At 45.0% G+C, this 15855-nt stretch overlaps 1 protein-coding gene across 2 annotated transcripts in view; it reads left to right on the top strand.

Annotated features, from left to right (window-relative positions):
- The window catches only part of LRP1 (LDL receptor related protein 1), a 1300039-nt gene that overhangs the window by 196320 nt on the left and 1087864 nt on the right, over positions 1 to 15855 (top strand). For both annotated transcript variants that reach the window (XM_069653565.1, XM_069653566.1), the window contains exon 2: positions 11208 to 11330. In XM_069653565.1, coding sequence (XP_069509666.1) covers positions 11208 to 11330 — 123 coding nt within the window. The remainder of the gene's footprint in view (positions 1 to 11207; positions 11331 to 15855) is intronic.

A 15855-nucleotide genomic window follows, 5' to 3' on the forward strand; every position in this document is an offset into this window, starting at 1 on the left:
GCTGAGCAACAAGTAGAACTGGTTCTTGGAGGGATCATGGCTTGGGTTCCACAACCCCATCCACCACTCCCCTTCCACATAGTGCAGGGGAGACGCAGGAAAATGCATTTGGGGAAAAGTAAGTCTTGCAATACATTGGTGAAATGAAAAATGCCGAAATTCAACAGTAAATGAGTGAAATATAGGTGAAACAAACGGAGGCAGTTCGGGGTCCATACGTGGAGACTGCCATTTCCACAGGGGTATGTTGAGGCAAGCAAAAGGATGGGTGGAAATATAGGAGGGGTGAAAGGAACTTCCATCACAAGCATATCTTACTATTTTGTCTAGGAAATGTCACCATATAAAATGTTACTTATGTTATTTTTTTAAATGTTTGAAATCATTACTAAAGTAGCAAGTGACAAAATCGTTCATTTTCGTGACCCCGTGGTTGCCAAATGTTGCATTTTGTAGAATTCATTTTTGCTCCATTTGCTTTCCTCCTCTTGGAGGCAGGATACGTCATTCTCAATACTAAGCTTGCTCTGTGGCTCAAAGCATTTGTAATACATTAATCCTGTGAAACACTTGCACCCATGCGGGCAGCATTCCTCCCGCTTGGTTTCATCTACAATATTCTAACATGATTCCCATACAGTCTTATTATTGAGTCCTGCTGCATGAATTTGAATTGTACGAACAATGGCAATTTTACCCACTTCTTCCTGCTATTTGTATAACAAGTGTTGCTCCTAATCCAGGAAAGGTTTTCATTTATTTCTGTATTAAGACAAACAGCACTACCTTTGAGCAGTGGTCTTCCCATTTGTTATGGTCACCCCCACCCCCATGACTACAAATATTGTTTTCAGGTGCCCTTCACCCCACATGCCATACATGCTTATATTTTCTATTAAAAACAGTCACCGAAATCCTGTTGGTAAAGAGCGTTGCGCCCCCGCCGGGCATCCTTTGGGGCAGCCCCACAGTTTGAAGACCACTGCCTTAGAGGCACATAAAGGAATTGCTAAAGATGTGCAGCATGATAGTTACTTGTCATGGCAGATTTGCAAAGTGTTTCTGATGGGGAGAAACAACCACCCTTTTCCATCTGGAGGCTCACACAGACATAGGAATTGTAAATCGACCGTTCAAGCAAGCCTATCGACCATCACATGTTCCTGCCTTAATCCCATTACGCAAAAGGTATATGTTTCCATTCACTGGTGACTGGTTCTTTCACACACCTGGGAAAGCTAACCCCATCTAGGAGGACTACATTTGAGAAGTAATATACCAACAATCCCATATTTTCTTCTTTATACGAAGGTCTCCTGTATGACCCAATTTTAAAGGTTTCCTGCCTGGGATCTTTCGACATAGTGCCCCTTCATTGATTCAACGTCGCATTCCGTGGTGGTAGTCTAAACCCCAGTGTGGGTTTCCCATAGAAAGGGTTGAAAAGATGGTTGTTGCTGACCGTTTTTCTATGTATGAAATGTAATGGGCAGTTTTCTGAGAATCTAATTCTATTTTGAGAAGGCGCTCCTTTTTATTTTTGGCTGTTAGCTGGTACTGCAAGCAGAAACTATTTGCATTTGAAGTAACGATGAGGGGTATGGGGTGTGAGGAGGGACACACAATTTGCCTGTTAGGATTTTGCCCACCTATTGTCCACCCCTGGCCATGATAATTCCTGTGGCCATTCCCCACCCACTATCTGCCCCAATCTACCTAAAACGCTCATCTTTGAGATAGCCACAGCCTTTTAAGCCGTGCCATGTTATTTCTTAGCAGTGTTCTAAAGGGGAATAGCTTAATTGCAACTGTAGAACAAGCTTCGGATGCAATATAAATCTTAGCCAAGTGTGCCTTCAGCCACTTGATGTATGGGTCTCCTTGCATCTATTCCTTGCATCAGTGCACTGACATTGTTGAAACAAACATTTGCAAATCCCACAGTTTTGTCCTGGTTATAGGCATTGGGTAGTTATTTGGTAGGAACTACCTTAATTCGCTGAGGTACCAACTATTGCTTCTTTTCACAGCTATTGCCAATGCAGGAAAATGTCTGTTCCATGATTAAACAAAACACCAAACACTTCACTTTGCCAATGCTTGTTATCGAGTTTACTATCCTGTTAAAGATTAAAATCTGATCTGCTGATCTGTTTACCTTCAGGTACTGAATGATAAAACTCTACCATATTTTAGTAACATCGCCTAGACCAGTGGTCTTCAAACATTTTTGGCCTGGTCCCATCACTGAGCAAAATGTGGGCAGGCTCCCACGCTAGCTCCCCTCAGTCTCTGGGCTCCCTCATCCCACTCCTACCCAGTCCATTGGCTCTCCCCACCCCACCACAGATCCTGGGCTCTTCCGCACCCCATCAGTCCCTGGGCTCTTTCCACCCTGCTCCCACCAATAACCCTGTGCTCTCCCGACCCTGCTCCCATCACTATGCCATGATTCCCCCCCCCCCCCCCAATACTGCTTCCACCACAGTCCCTGGGCTTGCCCCACTCCTCTCACAGCACAGTCCCAAGGTTAGTGGTGGCTGGTGAATTTTTTTAAGCAGAGGAACTTATTTCTCCCAGATATGCCACAGCAACCGAGCGTAGCGAGGGAGCCAGAGCCAATCCATGGGGTTCCGGGGGTGTGGGGAGGGGGTCGCACCCTGGGTTTCTTTTTTTAAAAACTGGTTTAAAATATTGCATTTTAGAGCCTATTGCCTATTTAAAAAAAAAAAAAAGGAAATTGGGTGAATAGCCAAACAGTTTGAAAATGCCACTGGCGGGCTTAGGGGGCAGGGATGGTATTTTTGTTACTGGACATCTGATAGATGACCAGTATATCCAGTACCAAAAATACCATCCCTGTCTCCTGGGCTTCACAGCGCCTCAGGAGAGCTGATTTTGGCAGGTGGGTAGGGGGGGCTTGTGGAACGAAGGCATTTTTAAATGCTGTTGTACAAATACCCCCCCCCCGCACCAAAATCAACCGATCATACACTCATTCATAACCCAAGCATACACACTTCCATGCACAGGAATGACAAATAAATGAACATAACCTTACTTTCTGCCCTGGTCCTGAAGTTTCTTTCTCCAGCTCCTGCAGGGGCCTGAGCATGGGCGATGAAACAGCCTGCTCTCTGTGCAGGAGCATCCCCTCGCATATACAGGCATGCAGTTCCTCGGCTAGCATTTCCAATAAGCTATACAAGGCTGGGGAAGCAAAACTGCCCCAGCCTCGCATGGCTCATTGAGCATGTGGGGCTGGGGAATTGAAGTGTCAAAGGGAAATAGTGTTCCATTTGACATTTCAGCAGCCCAGGAACACTCCCTCAGCTGAAAAAAAAGAAGCTGAGGGAGTGAGTGCTAGAGTTTCACTGTGCTGACTCCTCTGCTCCTCCAGAATGGGATAGTGGGGCCACTGGGTTGACACCCCCACACACATTATGGACGAGTCACAGCTGCACAGGGCTCCCCCTTCCTCACTTTTTCTTTCCTCCCTAAAAGTGTTTTAAACATTTTTTAAAAATTACATTTCATGCTTGGGTCTCACGCCCCCCGGAAATGCGGCCATGCCTCACCTGGGAGCTGGGGGGTGTGCCCCACAGTTTGAATACCTCTGGCCTAGACTGACAATCCATCATCCCCAATACATTTCCACTTTTCTAGGTGACCTTTAAACATAAATCTATATGCAGGGGTCCTGCTGGTGTTGAGCAAGATAATGCAGTAGCTTGGAAAAGACCCAGAAGCAGCAAAAGTGGCAAGCAAAACTGATGTTAAATTGTCAACATCAGTCGAGAAAAGAACCATGTCACATCGCATCGACGTACATCAAACATTGACCTCCTCTACTTTAAATCCTAAAACCTTTAAGATTTGGGTTGCCATCGATCTTTTCAACAAGGTGAGGCCAAAGCAACTTTTAAAAACAAACCGGATGCGCTTGTTTTGTCTTTCTAAATGTTGACTTTGTTTTACGCCATTGGTCAACCAAGTATGGTTTTTAGTGGGGCACAAATGCATAATACATTGATTTTTAACATTAAAAAAAAAAAAACTAACCATCGGTGGCCCCTTTCTATTGATTGCATTATTTCTTTCAGCATTGGTGCAATTCTAATTTGAGCGTTATCAGATTCTGTTACTCGCCAGTACATGTAGAAGTTGCCCAGGTATCATTTCTTTGTCTGTTTGTCTATTTGTAATTAATCCTGTCTAATCATTAGGGATACATTCTTTAATGACTCAAATAACAAATACGCGGGCCTGCTGCAGTTAGCTCCTAAATCTATATTAGACAAAGAACTGGACGTGTAGTTTATAAAATGTATTGGTTTTGAACTGTTTTTTGCGTGTTCACTTTATTTGACTTCTTAGTTTCCAGAATGATCTTCTTGTAGTTCATTAGAAACGTATTTTAACACTGGCCACAACTCCTCTATACACATCTTATTTAGAAACATGTAGCCAACTAAACTGGTCTTTAGGCTTTGCATCGTTTAAGGGGTCTTGGGTGAAATTTTTTTTTCCACCAGTCCGAAACAAAAAAGGTAGATTTTGAAAGACCGAATAAAATCGATAATTCGGTCTTTCTAAATCGATCCCAAAACTCCCCCTCACCCACCTAAAACTCCTCTCCACTCGCCCCCTGGAGCCCCCCACCAGCACTAACCTTGCTCCGTTGATGCTGTCCTTCTGTCTGTGCGCAGTCATTTTGGGACGGACAGCTGCTTCATGAGACTCACACCAGGGCGAGGGACGGTGTGGAAGCAAGTTAAGTGTTTGGGTGTGTGCCTGTGTGTGTACATTTGAGGGAGAGGTCTGTGAATGTATGTGGTGGGAAAGGGCGGGGCTGGGACGCGAGTTAGAAAAAAAAGTATTAAAAATGTAATGAATGGTGTGAGTGTGACGGGAAAGTGTGGTACAGGACAGGGGTTGGCAGGGGCGTGAAAGAGAGGCTTGGTGAAATCCCCCCCCTACCCCCGAATACCATTAAAAACAGGGGGTCTGTCTTTTTGATATTTGAGTTTCCTGTATCTCCGGCGATGGGCTCTCCTTGCAAATGTCATCACCACTGCTTCTCTCATTTCCTTTTGCAGATCCCCACATCTTTCTACCACAGTTTCCACCTTATTGGGTGAAATACACTGTTTGGCGGCCAGGTTTGTACATAGAGTATGGAAGAAAATAATTTGGCTTTGTTGCAAAGAATACAAATGTTTTCCATTCGGTCAAACTCTTAATGAATGCTTTTGTGGGGCTTCCTGCTGGTGCCGTGACATTCTTGCATAACTCGAGAATCCTACAGAGCCCCCCAACTCAGACACATCCTCCCATCCACTGCTTGACACCCTACCCACCCTTACAGAGCAAGCAGACGCTGTTTCTGTCAGTCGTGAAAATAGCAGAGGAACATCCAGTGAGGTTCCAAAACCAGTCCAGGTATGTGACATGTGGGTCTCTTGACCGCCGCCGAACAAGCTTGGCATAGAACAGATAATTTTTGTTTGGGCATTCTCCATGCCCCAATTATTTAGAGAAAAGTACTCCTAAATATTCTTAAAGTAAATGGACGTGCGGTTTTACCCTTTTTTCTTTAATGGGTGCTTAGATTAAACTGCGGGTATATGCAACTCTTGGCTTTTCAGATGTTTTGGACGAATCCATTTGGCCCTAGACAGCATAGTCCATGTTGAGGGATCTGGGGAGTCCTAGTCACGCACATCTGGATGGCCACAAATTGCAGACCCATAGATTAATAAAATGGTATGGATGAACCCTTCCGTTTCGATGGTTACCAAATGATATCAGTTTGTCACTACCTATACACCTGTTCCGCCCCACTCTGGGGAAATGACAAGTCGAAGGTGGTGACGGCAAGACTGACTTTATTTGCCATTGCTTTATTTGATTTATTTTGCTTGCCATGAATCAAATATCATCACAAAGATGACTTTTCTTTTCATTGCATTACTTCTTAGGCCTGCAAGAAAGGTGATCTAAGAAGTGAAACTTAGAAAGTCATGGGCAACAATCGTCTATAAACTAATGTGGAGTTAAAGGATTCCTGGCCAAGATCACTGGAGGAACCTGGAAAACCATTACTGACTGTATCCACCAGGGCACGGGCTATGTTTGGGGACAGGTTCTGTATCACTGGAACGCTTAGTATCCCCTTATGGAATTATTTAGTACATCACGTGGTCCGTTTTCTCTATATCACCAATAGATGCTGGCTTTCACTTTACAATTGGAGTAAACCCATGTGAAGTAAAAAAAAGAAATTCAAAAAGTGACTTGTGGCAATCGGCCCTCATCTACGTGCATTCAATGGCTTCCAGAACGCGGCATTGGAGCATATTGAACGATCTAAATAGTGTACATTTTCAAATTCTTTAATTCGCGTGCTTGCTATGGGTAGGCCATTATTACTTGCTCAGGGTAAACTCTGAAATGTTCCTTTCCTTATTGCTTTCAGAAATCCGCCAAGATCAGACATGGCATACAATCTTTAATCTTGGGGGAAAATGCCACCAACTGCCATTCTTATCTGGCGGGTGAAGGAAAGGCATGTTCAGGTTAATGGGTTTTTTACTGCTGGCATTACAAGTTGCTATGTTCATCACTGTTCCTCCCCTTGTGATGCGGCTCTGCGCTAATAATGCTGGGAATGTTACCTTAAACACTGCGGAAGGTCAGAGAAGCCCATGCTGTGGAATCCAAGTGTACATAGGTGGCTTGCACGACTCGGCTGGGGGAAAACTGGGTGGACACAGGGTTTAACGGGCCGCCTGCCTGGGCTTTTTAGGCCTGAGCGAAGCGAGGTCCTCAGCTCGGGATTCAGGCTGTTAAACCCTGTCTGTCCCATCCACCTCCCCCAGCCAGGGCGTAAAAGACATTCAAACCTCAGGATTTACCAGGGTGCGACTAGTTTTCATTTTGTTCCCTTCCGATGGGTGATTAGCTCCGTGTGAGCCCATCTCCTGTCAGAATGGAAAAAATGACAAAATGGCTGCTGCCATAAAAATAGATAAGAGACTAGGTCCCTTTTCGGATGACTGCGGCCATGGAAAACCTGTTCCAAAAAAATGGCCACCGTCATCTGAAAACAGACCTAGTCCCGTTCCTATTTAAATGACGAGGACTTTTTTTTTTACCCCAGCCCTGAATGAAGCATGTGCCTGGGAAAGGCAGATTGATCAGACCGCTTTGCCTAGGTGCAAATGTAGAAAAATAGCAGGTTTCTCCTGCCTCTTTGCCATGATGCTGTTTCTGTGCATGACATGCTTTTTTTCTACATGGTGGCCTTTAATTGGAAATATGTTCCTTAGTAATTTAGGTAACTGAGGATCTTGCCATGGGGAGGACATATGTTATTTATACATGTGGACCAGTTGCTTTATTTTTTATTTAAAATGTTTGCACATTTGTTGCTTTAAAATTTGAAAACCCAGCTTACTCTGTAAATGAAGGTGACTCAGGTACTACTTTTATTTTGTATACTTGCACCTTGCGCTATTGCAGAGGGCTTGACTTTGGCTGCCATTTTACCATATTTGTTCATGTCGTCTTGTGCAGTCTTTTATATAAGACATATGAAGGCTGTGTGTTTTGCACATTCTTGGTCTTCGGAGTTTGTCATTTTATTTTGTTGGTTTACAGTCCTGTTTTGGAGGGGAGGTTGGTGGGAGTATGGCTTTCAAATGTTTACATTTCCACTTGCAACATTCCAATGTCAATTTTAATTCTTGAGTGACATTTCAAGTTGTCTTTGGAAGAATGGGTCTTCACATTCTCATTTAAATAATCTCCATTTTATTAGTGCCATAATATACTGTTGTAGCCATTCTCATCACTCTCTACACGTGTTTCACCCCTGTTTAGGTCACAGTTGACCATCCAGAGAGTTTTATCATACTTATTTTGTGAGAAAGAAAAATATTGGGAGTATGGAGTTGTCTTTTTTCCATTTTTGATGTAGACTATTACAATTTATCAACAATAGTCGTTTGGTTTGCGACGTGCCCTCCAAGGCATTTTGTAGATTTTGTTGTTGAAGTTGGGGCTGGACGATATGGACCGGAAGTCATGTCTCAGTATTTTTGGGCTGAATGGGGATACGATAAATCTCTCTATTTATGTGGGTTAAATGCTTATTTGTGAGCCACCAACTACATGAGAGATGTCACAAACACAATTATAAGACCACGATCCAAAAAAAGTGCAAATACAGGGTTCCTCTTCCTGTTTGAGAATACACACATCTTTGTAAATAAATTGTAGTATATGTAATGTGTGTATATATGTATAGCTCGATCTAAAAGATATTGTGTTTCTATATCGATTTAAGAAATATATAGTTATATCTCCAAAACTTTCTTTATCGCCCAGCCCTAGTTGCAGTGGCAACTTGTAAAAATGCACTTTATCACAACTGCTGGCTTTACAGAGAATGGCTGATCTAACCTTAAGGTGAAAGTTGTGGGTCATTTCTCTCCCTGATGATGAATTTCCAAAAGCAATAATGAAATACATGTTGAAAATGTTGCTCAAAATGCACTGTTATTTGGGCACCCTTGGTCATTTATAACGGATCATCATTAGCTAACTGAGCAAAGGAAAGTCGTAGTGTAGGCTGTTGCATGTCTAGTTACTGCACCACATGGAGACACGCTGAGGAGCGTTCAACACCACTGGGATGCACCAGCACTTGATCATTTTGTTATTTGCAAGAAAGGGTTTTGTTCGTTCATGATGATTGGTCAAGAACCGAATTAGTGACCTAAAAACAATGTACCAAGTGATGAGGTGCATAGATTCAAAGGACTTCTCAAGTACTTCCATAACTAGATACTCTGTAATGGGAGCGTTCCAATGATCTGTCCATTTATTTATTTTTTTGTACTTTTTTTTTAAATCATAAACGTTTCCACAATTAAGACACAAACTTGGCAAAATGCAGCTTCGTGGAACGGTTTGATAACCTCTTCATCTTACATGGTTGGAACTTTGTTTTCATCCTGCTGTTGGTGTCCTCTCTACCTTGGTGGATATTTTTCTTGTTGCTGGTTTACCCATTTACCTCCATTCTAGCCAGTTTCCGTGTTTCAGCTTGCTTTTGACGGTATCAGCCATGTTTATTATGAGCCAAGCCAATTCCTCCTAGGTCAGCCTGTTGATACCATGCTCTCTGTATGTCCGTCCGGCCGTCTGAAAATGGACAGCTATTAAAGGTGTGCTCTATGTGGCATGGCAGGGAATATACCCTAAATCCGCTTGAGTTTCTGTCAAGAAAGGACTCTTTCCTGGAATAACTTGCAGGGAAGCGATTCTTGGGAATGGCGCCCATGCTTCTTAGCTGCTGGGAAAGCATTCCATTCCATCAGTGCAGCTTTTCTGTGCCACTGCAGAATGAGGATAAACCCTTTGCAAGTCTTTACTGTCCATGCTGCTTAAGGAGCAATCCAACCAAACTGCTGGACCATGCATGCCCCTCTGCTAGACCACGGCCACTGTAATCGGAAAGTATGTGTCCCAGTGTTAAGCCTCATTGACATGCTACTTATATCCCTAGACGCAGCGAGACTGGGATGAAGCAAACCTAAACCAATCCTTTTTACATTCTTAAATTCCAAAGGCACTGCTTTCCGTTCCATCATATTCGGCTTATCTATGCCATTACACAGATGGGTCCAAATGAGGGGAGGATTACAAGGCCATGTTATCCACAAACGTTGGGCTAATATTCCAAACCTCAAAAAAGGGAGAAACCATACTCCTCAATGAAAGAACCAGAAATATGTGTGGCAGAAATCTTCTCCCACATTGTTTTTGGACATGTAAGACCAGTGACATCTGAAGCAACCAGGAAAGTATTCTTGTACTGTGGCTTTCTGATGCTTTTGGTGGCCTCGCTGTGCATGTCCCTATAAGAGGGAGTTTGGGTTGCTTGTGAGAGAGGCAGATGTGAAAACTGTGTGTTGTGTGCAGGCCTGGAGTTACTGTGTGATTCTACAATTTTTGGCCTTGACACTTGGGCATGTGTTTATCCGGATGGGAAAGCTCTAGACGTACGATTAGCGTTCTCGATGTAGGTTAGCTGTTGATCATGAGGCGGGTGTGGGGAGCATCATGATGGCTCAATGAATGTTGGTTTCAGAAGTGATAATCAGATGTTGGCTGTGTGGGGGATTTGTGTATTTTAGTAGACTTCAGAGTTAAACCTTTCAGTAAAGTAGATGGAGACGATAAGCGTACATTGGGCTGGGGCAGGAAAATATAGGGTGCCATTTGGGAGAAGGGTAAGGGTAACTATCTGGGGGTTGATTTTAAGGTGGTCTGCAGTACATGGAATGGCAAGGTGTGAACTAGAACGGGGATACATTATTGTGGGAGACCAGTTAATACATTGGGGGCAACAATTAACCTCTAGTGCCGAGGAGCAAATACAATGGGGCAACAGTTAATCGGGGGAAAACTGATAACACTGAGACTGCAACTAATCTAAAGCAAATGGGTAACGCAGCGTGGCAACAATCTAGGAAGCCACGGAGTGACCTGGAGTGGGGCAACAATCTATGGTAACCCGGTTGTACAGTGGGGCTTTAATTAATCTAGGCTGGCAAGTAGCACAATGCAGTGAGGCAACAATTTAATCTGGTGTAAACAGTGGGAGCACTAGTCATTTTGCCTGCTGATCTGAGGCGGTCCCTAAAGGTGGAAGATGCAAGGTTTGGATTCCATTAATTACCAGTGCCAAAGAAAGCTTGCTTAAAAGTACCTGTGTTTTAAGGATTAAAATGTATTTGACTCACATTAAAATAGTGCTGTCTGCAATGAGAACTACTTTGATATATACAATGTAGTATTTTACGGTCAACTTTCAAAAGTCAGGAGTAAATTGCTGTTAATTTACAGCATGCGGCATGCGGGTAGCACCTCAACTCAACTTCCCCACCCCAAATCCCAGATTAGTTTCGGTCACCATTGCCAGGGTATTGCTTTGGATTTGTATGCTTGTAGTTTTACTTTAGTTGTCATGTGTTTAGTGTGCCTTACTACTGATCATATATAAATTCCTGTTGGATTGTAAATATCTCACCTGGCTTCAGATCTGTTTTGAAAATGCACATCCGTAAATCCCCTTGTTCCTGGTAAACCTGCTGGTGCCTTTTGCTCACCTGTCTACTTGTCATCTCTGTTTTCAGCACCCAAGACTTGCAGCCCCAAGCAGTTTGCGTGCAAAGACCAGATTACCTGCATATCCAAGGGCTGGCGCTGTGATGGCGAGAAGGACTGTCCGGATGGCTCTGACGAATCTCCGGATATATGTGAGTGGCCTCTTGTTTTGCGTCTTGTTCATTTTTTGTTATTCTGTTTGTTTGCATGGTGCTTGCCTAAACTGCTGCGATGCTGCTTCAGAGTCGTTGAGGGCAACCCAATGTAATGAAGCTTGCTTGAGTGGTGCCTTCACTGGTCCGAAGGCTCCCTTTGACGTTTCCATGGGGTGGTGGATATGGTGCAGTAATTGAGAGCAAAGGAGGGAAGGCGAGCAGGTAAGGTGGGAATGCAAACTTTGGTGCGACTGCTACTATGTGTGTGTCCTTCTCAAGAGGTAGATGGTTCCTAGGGCCAGGGTAGCCTTCATTACTCTTCTATATTTAAGCATTATTACTCAGTGCCGAGTAGACAACCAATGGCAGGCATTGGAAGCACAACTTAATGATATTGACCAACTTGCATGTGTGTGTATATACATGTATGTGGCATTTGTAAAGCACTCAACTGCCTTTGGTATGACCTTAAATGTGCTGCAGAAAGGGTCTGCTTTTCAGGAGGGCCATGGTCCAACCTAGCATTGTTGGCGCATGCATTGGGTAAGCGACTGCTGCATTAAAGCAGCTTAACATCAGCAGTTTGGATAATAACTGTGCCCTGGTGGTGGTGGTGGGGGGAGGTTGTGCTGCTTACTCCCCTAGTTTAGTTTATTTATTTGTATAGCACTGCCAAACCCTGGGGTAGCTGGCGCTTGGTCATGAAGCTCAACATTGGTTACAGAAGGTTGCACATACAATGGGAAGGCAGAAAAAAGCAACACAACGGATAGGGTGAGGGACCGGGTTGCAGGTTGGTCCTTGTTTGAGGCGTAAATAGGTTACAGAATACATGTGTCAAAACTATTGATAAGGAGCATAAATGCAGATAAGGTCGCTGTCGTGCTAGGTGTTGCTGACAGTCTATTGCTGCGATGCGAGTAGCTCCTTTACCTTCGATCGGTAAAACCAGAACGAAGTGTCGGCTCTGATGGTCATCGGTAAAGCATTCCAGGTCTTAGCTGCTAGCACAGGGAAGCTGGCTCCCCCTGCTGATTTTAGGTTGTACCTGGGGGATGGTACAACCTAAAGTGTGTTGGGACTGAATGCCTCAGCCAGTCTTGAGTCGTTCACGTGATTGTGATGGGTGAAAGTTCAGCTGATGCTGCATCTAAACCCGCCAGTGCACCTGGTTGCAGTTGGGGGCTCTGCTTGGACAGGAAATCAATTGAGTGCATGCATGCATTGCATATTGTCTATAGAACTCACATCATAACAAACATTGAATAACCGTATCTAGTATATTCTTTCCACATATGTGACAGACGAATCTATGTCATCGCTGCGCTGCCCGTAACTGCACTGACAATGTCAACGGCAATTACGGCGTAGCGCAGTGGTCAAATAGATCACTTTACCCACCTCCCTCGGCTTGCATACCCTTACTTGACCCCACTTATCATTGCGGCACACAGGTCTGTGTGCGCCGCAGACTCCTCCGCTATTCCCTGCGGCATCTGTTCCTCCCACTTGCGTGGGTCAGAGCTGACGCTGCAGGATGCTTTAGATTTTTTTTTTGTTTGGTCTACATTTATTTATTTATTTTTTTACTTTCTTGTCCCCCGCTTACCTCAATGGTAAATGGAGGGGACCCCCCCAGAACCCTTGCTCTGCTTGGGTGCAGTAATGGGAGTCAGTATTTTGTGCGCACCCAAAGTCGCAGTGACTGCGGGGGCGCACAAATGAGGGTGACATTTCAGTATGTTTCCTGACAGACTGGCCTACCCCTAGATCAACAACTATCTAAAACCTAGCATAACGAAGCACATTAACAAAACCCCAACCTAGGCTACCACAGCATAACCTAAGCTTAATAACAGTTTTAATACATCCGCTTAAGATGACATAAGCCTGTAGTATACCATTGTATTGTAGTGTGTCCCTCCACAACAGCCTATCATGATCGCATAACATCCCTTAACAGTGAGACGGCACACCCTCTGCTTTGTGGGGTAGCATGTGGTCGAGTGTAATTTATAGGCTGCGTTTGTGTTGAACTAGTGTCGCTGCATAGGTCTGTGCGGGTTTATAAGAGCGTTACTCCAGTGCTGCACGTGGGGTGGGAATGAAGTTGACTGGATCTCTCAGAACTCTACTGGCTATACTATTAAAGTGTTGGGGTGGGTCTTCACAAATGTGAGCTGTGGGACTAGGAAAGAAAGCTGGGTGTGGTTGAAACCATTACTTGAGCTGTATGTGTTAATTTAAGTGGTGTGTGTGTATTGTTGGATGTTGCCTGGTGGCCACCTTTTTAACAAATTCCTGTTTTGGATGGCTTGCTGGAGTGTGGTGGGCCTGGTCTTTGGTTACTGTTCTTGCCGGATTAGTAGTTCATGTAGTGTTTACAGGAGACTGAACAGTGGAGTGTTTGCCCATTGGTACCTTGAAAAAGAGGTGAGGTTTTCCAGAGTCGGCCTACGGAATTAAACCATTGCTTTGGTTCCTCTGCCTGCAAGATCCAGTATCACTTAAACATAGGACAGTCTCCTGCATGTTGTGTCTTGAGGTCTCAGATGTAAGGATGAACTCTGTGTCCTGCTGCTCCTCAATGCATGCTGTTGGAATGTCGGCGCCTGTGAGCGAATGACCGCTCCGGGAATGTTTAAATGTCTGTTGGGCTTCAGCTGTGTTATGACTGAAGTTGTATCTGTGGGAGCGTAACTTAAACCTGTAACTATGCGTACAATAAAGATAATTCTTTCTACATGTCTAAACCTGCATCATACTTGTTTGCAGTGCCACCCTTCATCTACTCCTCACAGGCCAAAGGGAAGGAGATGCTGGGCCGCTCCTAACGTCGCTATGCATAAGAATGATTTGTGCGAAGCTTTGGCAATGGCCAGGAGAGTGTGAAAACCTTCCTGTTAAATCCGTAGGCCCCAAACATGCTCCCTAGAAAGAGGCTTTGGTTATGGGCATGCTCAAATGAGGTTAGGCCTTGATCTGGGTCTCCTCTGAGAAGTACCCTGGGCCGAGTTGCCTGGATATTCCTGGAGCCGGCTGCACACATTTTGGGGATGTCGCTAGAGAGGGAGGGGGCAGGACTCTGGACCATGGGTTTGGAAGTAATCTGCATAATTTAGTTTTTTCACCTGGAATGCAGTAACCTACACCATTTGAAAGAGGGCAGCAGGGTTATCTTGGCTCTCATTTGTGCATGGTCCAGTCTAGTTACTGAAACTACTCTTTTGTAATGTTTTGTGCAGGTTCGAACTCGGGGGGCCTACATTCTAATGTTTGGGACTTTGGCAAATCCAATAAGGTTACCACAGCTTCCTCAATCTGGGGGGCATTGTATGCATATCCAGATATATGCATGGCATTAATATAGTAGCAACCTCGCATTGCACTTGGTTGGCCCTCCCTGTACTTTCCTTACCCCTAGTAGGCCAAAGTAGAGATGCATGTCTGAGGATGCTCAAGTGGTATGTGCCCTACTATTTGAGGATGTCCCATGTGATGGTGGACAATGTGCCATGGACCAAGTTGCAAAGTAAGGTCACTGGCTTATCTGCCCTCTCGAGGTGAGTGTTTACTGTAGCAATGGAGCAGCAAGCGGCTCTAGTGTTGATTCGTGGCTGTAAGGATGCTGGAGTGGAGGTTAACACGGGTTGTTGAGCACAATGCTTTGTGTGATGGTTCACTGTGCCAAGCTGTAACTGATGCAGGCACATCTAGCCAAGATGAAAGTTCATGCTGTATCTGGTATTAGTACCCGGCGAGAGTCAGGCAGAATGCAACACCTGTCGATATTTAGTCAAATGACCTCTTCAGAAGCCATAAAGGCTAGGAAGTTTGGTAGGTCAGTTGGAATAAGGAGCTGACCTTTGCCAGTTATTGGAGCTAGCCTTCCTACTCTCATTGGGTCTCGTTTAGCAGGGAGGTGAGAATAGCCAACTTTCCAGGGATTATCTAAAGGCTGGAGGTTATGACAAGGCCTGCACTCCTCTTTGCAGCTCCGCTGCGAGTGCCTCCATCAGCTGTGCTCGATCAGCTGTCTGCTGACTTCCATCTCCTTTTCGGAGCCCCAGCTGATCCAGCGCGTCCCGCGCATACTACAAAGGCAATCTCTTTTGAATCTCCCGCCGCTTTCGAATCTCCGAGGCCGCTTCCCGCCCGCAGCCCGCAGCCTGATACTTCCCTCCCTGCCGGCTCCACCCCCCCCACCATAAAGGGAGACGGGGCTCACCGCCAGGCGAAGCCGCGAGGAGAAGGCCAGAGGACAAGGCCTGCACTCCTCTTTGCAGCTCCGCTGCTCGGCTGCCATTTGCCACGATACCATGCAACATCACAGAGGTAAGGAGCTCGCCCACTGCCTCGTCCTACACCAAGACTTGTCCACCAGGAGCTCTAGACTACGCGCTCGCACCATAGAACCCACCATCGGCTCCAATCCCCTTCCCACTAAGGTCCGCAATGCGCGGCTATGCTCCCGTATCTCACAACCCACCCCACCCACCTACATGGCCATACTCAGGCAGTT

The sequence above is a fragment of the Ambystoma mexicanum genome, chromosome 3q (assembly GCF_040938575.1).
Source record: "Ambystoma mexicanum isolate Mex_15411 chromosome 3q, UKY_AmexF1_1, whole genome shotgun sequence".
NCBI classification, from domain to species: domain Eukaryota; kingdom Metazoa; phylum Chordata; class Amphibia; order Caudata; family Ambystomatidae; genus Ambystoma; species Ambystoma mexicanum.